The sequence below is a fragment of the Otolemur garnettii genome, unplaced genomic scaffold, assembly GCF_000181295.1.
Source record: "Otolemur garnettii isolate 467f Iridium unplaced genomic scaffold, OtoGar3 scaffold00108, whole genome shotgun sequence".
NCBI lineage: Eukaryota > Metazoa > Chordata > Mammalia > Primates > Galagidae > Otolemur > Otolemur garnettii.
In genome coordinates this window covers 5,606,095-5,608,435 of record NW_003852503.1, presented here as the reverse complement: position 1 = coordinate 5,608,435, position 2,341 = coordinate 5,606,095, and the positions used below count along the sequence as shown (strand labels likewise).

Below are 2,341 nucleotides of genomic sequence, written 5' to 3'. Positions count from 1 at the left end.
CCGGGCTGGGGATTCGAACCCGCCACCTTAGGTGTACGTGGCTGGCGCCTTAGCCGGTTGAGCTATAGGCGCCGAGCCAGGGCAGCAGGAAGTTAACCCTCCTCCTCAGGACTGACTTTTCCCTTCATGTGTCTCCTTCCCATTTCCCACCTGTCCCTGCCCCCTCACCAAATTCATCCCGGCACTCTGCAGAGCCTGCTGTACGGGCCCAGGCACCCGCTCAAACAAGTCTGCGCACAACTCCTCGAACTCCACTCGAGTCACTTTTGCCTTGAAATCCACATCGTCCATCAGCCCCTCGATCTGCAGGAGGATGAGGAGTGTCAGGGAGTTCTTGCCCAGGTCCTGCTCTCTGGGTGGGCAGGACAGAAACCAAGGGAATAGGACTTTGGAAGGATGGCAGAGGGATAAGAATGGGACAGGCCATGCCAGGCACAAGAAGCCAGGGTCCTCCACCCTCTGGGTTAGACAAGATTGCCCTCACACCAGATACATGCAGGCAGGCACCTGTGCCATGTGGTCAGCATTGGCACTCAGGACTGTTTTGAGCCGATTAGCTTCACGTAGCAGCTTGGCCATGGCACGTGGGTTTTCTCGCACATCCTTTGCTCTCTGGCCCTTGCGCTGCTCATTGAAAAGCCCAGCCAGGTGCTCACGCAGTCGGAGCTCCATCTCCAGGCCCCCCAGGGTACGGTCAAACCTGTTCAGAAAAGGAAGAAGAAAAAAGTATGAGGAACACACAGGGGCCCAACATCTGCACAGGAACCTGACTATCCCCTATGGCACTTGCACCATTTCTCACAGTGATAGTAATACACCCAATCATTTAACAGTATTTACTGAGCATCAGTTATGTGCTTGTCTTTGGGAACACAAATGTGACAGGAAGAATAGGGGAGAGATAGGGTCCCTGCTACCGAAAATGTGAACTTATAGCCTTATAAAAGTGAGGCTGACAATGCCAGCAGAATACGTGCCTGGGAGACATGAGCTATTGTGGATGTCCAGGGAAGCCTCCCTGAAAAAGTGATGCTTGAATTGAAACCTGAAGGATGAGCTAGAGTTAAGTAGGCGGACAGGAAAAAGTGTTCTGGATGTTGGAATAGCATTTGTAAAGACTCTGAGGTGGGAGAGAGTATAGCAAGTTCCAAATGAGGACAAGTTATCACTGGGGCTCAAAGAGCAAGAGGGCTCAGCCTCGGAGACAGGAGGTAGGGCCGAGACAGGCACAGAGAGTTTTAAAGTGACTGAAGGGGCAAGCATGGTGGCTCACGCCTGTAATCCTAGCACTCTGAGAGGCTGAGGTGGGTGGATTGCTTGAGCTCACAAGTGTGAGAGCAGCCTGAGCAAAAGTGAGACCCTCCTCCCCCGTCTCTACTAAAAATAGAAGAAAAAAAAAAAAGGCTTGGTGCCCATAGCACAGTGGTTGCAGTGTCAGCCACATACACTGTGGCTGGCGGGTTCAAGCCTGGCCCCAGCCAGCTAAGCAACAATGACAACTCCAACACAAAAAATAGCCAGGCATTGGTGGCAGCACGTGTGGCTCAGTGAGTAGGGTGCCAGCCCCATATACTAAGGGTGGCGGGTTTGAACCCAGCCCTGGCCAAACTGCACCAAAAAAAAAAGCCCTGCTTTGTGTTGGGCACCTGTAGTCCCAGCTATTCAGGAGGCTGAGAAAAGAATCGCCTAAGCCCAAGAGTTGGAGGTTAGGCGGCGCCTGTGGCTCAAAAAAAAGATTGAATCTGCCCAGTAGGGCACCGGTCCCATATGCCAAAGGTGGCGGGTTCAAACCCAGCCCTGGACAAATAAATAAATAAATAAATAAATTTAAAAAAAGAAAAAAAAAAAGAGTTGGAGGTTGCTGTGAGCTTTGACGTCACAGCCCTCTACTGAGGGCAACAAAATGAAACTCTGTCTCTAAAAAAATAATAAATAAAAAAAAAATAGCTGTGCGTTGTGGCAGGTACCTACTTGGGAGGCTGAGGCAAGAGAATCACTTAAGCCCAAGAGTTAGAGGTTGCTGTGAGCTGTGATGCCACGGCACTCTACCTACCTAGGGTGATGCAGTGAGACTCTGTATCAGAAAAAAATAAATAAATAACTGAGGTAAGAAAGGATCTCTTGAACTTAAAAGTTGGGAGTTTGCTGTGAGCTATGATGCCATGGCACTCTAACCAGGGCAACAGCTTGACTCTGTATCAAACAAACAAAAAAACCTGAGGCAAGAGAGGATCTCTCTCTCTCTTTTTTTTTTTTTTTTTTTTGGAGACAAGAGCCTCAAGCTATCTCCCTGGGTAGAGTGCAGTGGCATCAGAGCTCACAGCAACCTCCAACTCCTGGG

General features: G+C 50.0%; 1 protein-coding gene across 1 annotated transcript in view; it reads right to left on the bottom strand.

The window, feature by feature from the left end:
* Positions 1 to 2,341, bottom strand: part of HYOU1 (hypoxia up-regulated 1) — a 15,596-nt gene that overhangs the window by 9,567 nt on the left and 3,688 nt on the right. Inside the window, exons 6-8 of the mRNA XM_023517303.1 lie at positions 1,231 to 1,247; positions 508 to 777; positions 169 to 303 (exon numbers count right to left, since the gene is read on the bottom strand). Coding sequence (XP_023373071.1) covers positions 169 to 303; positions 508 to 777; positions 1,231 to 1,247 — 422 coding nt within the window. The remainder of the gene's footprint in view (positions 1 to 168; positions 304 to 507; positions 778 to 1,230; positions 1,248 to 2,341) is intronic.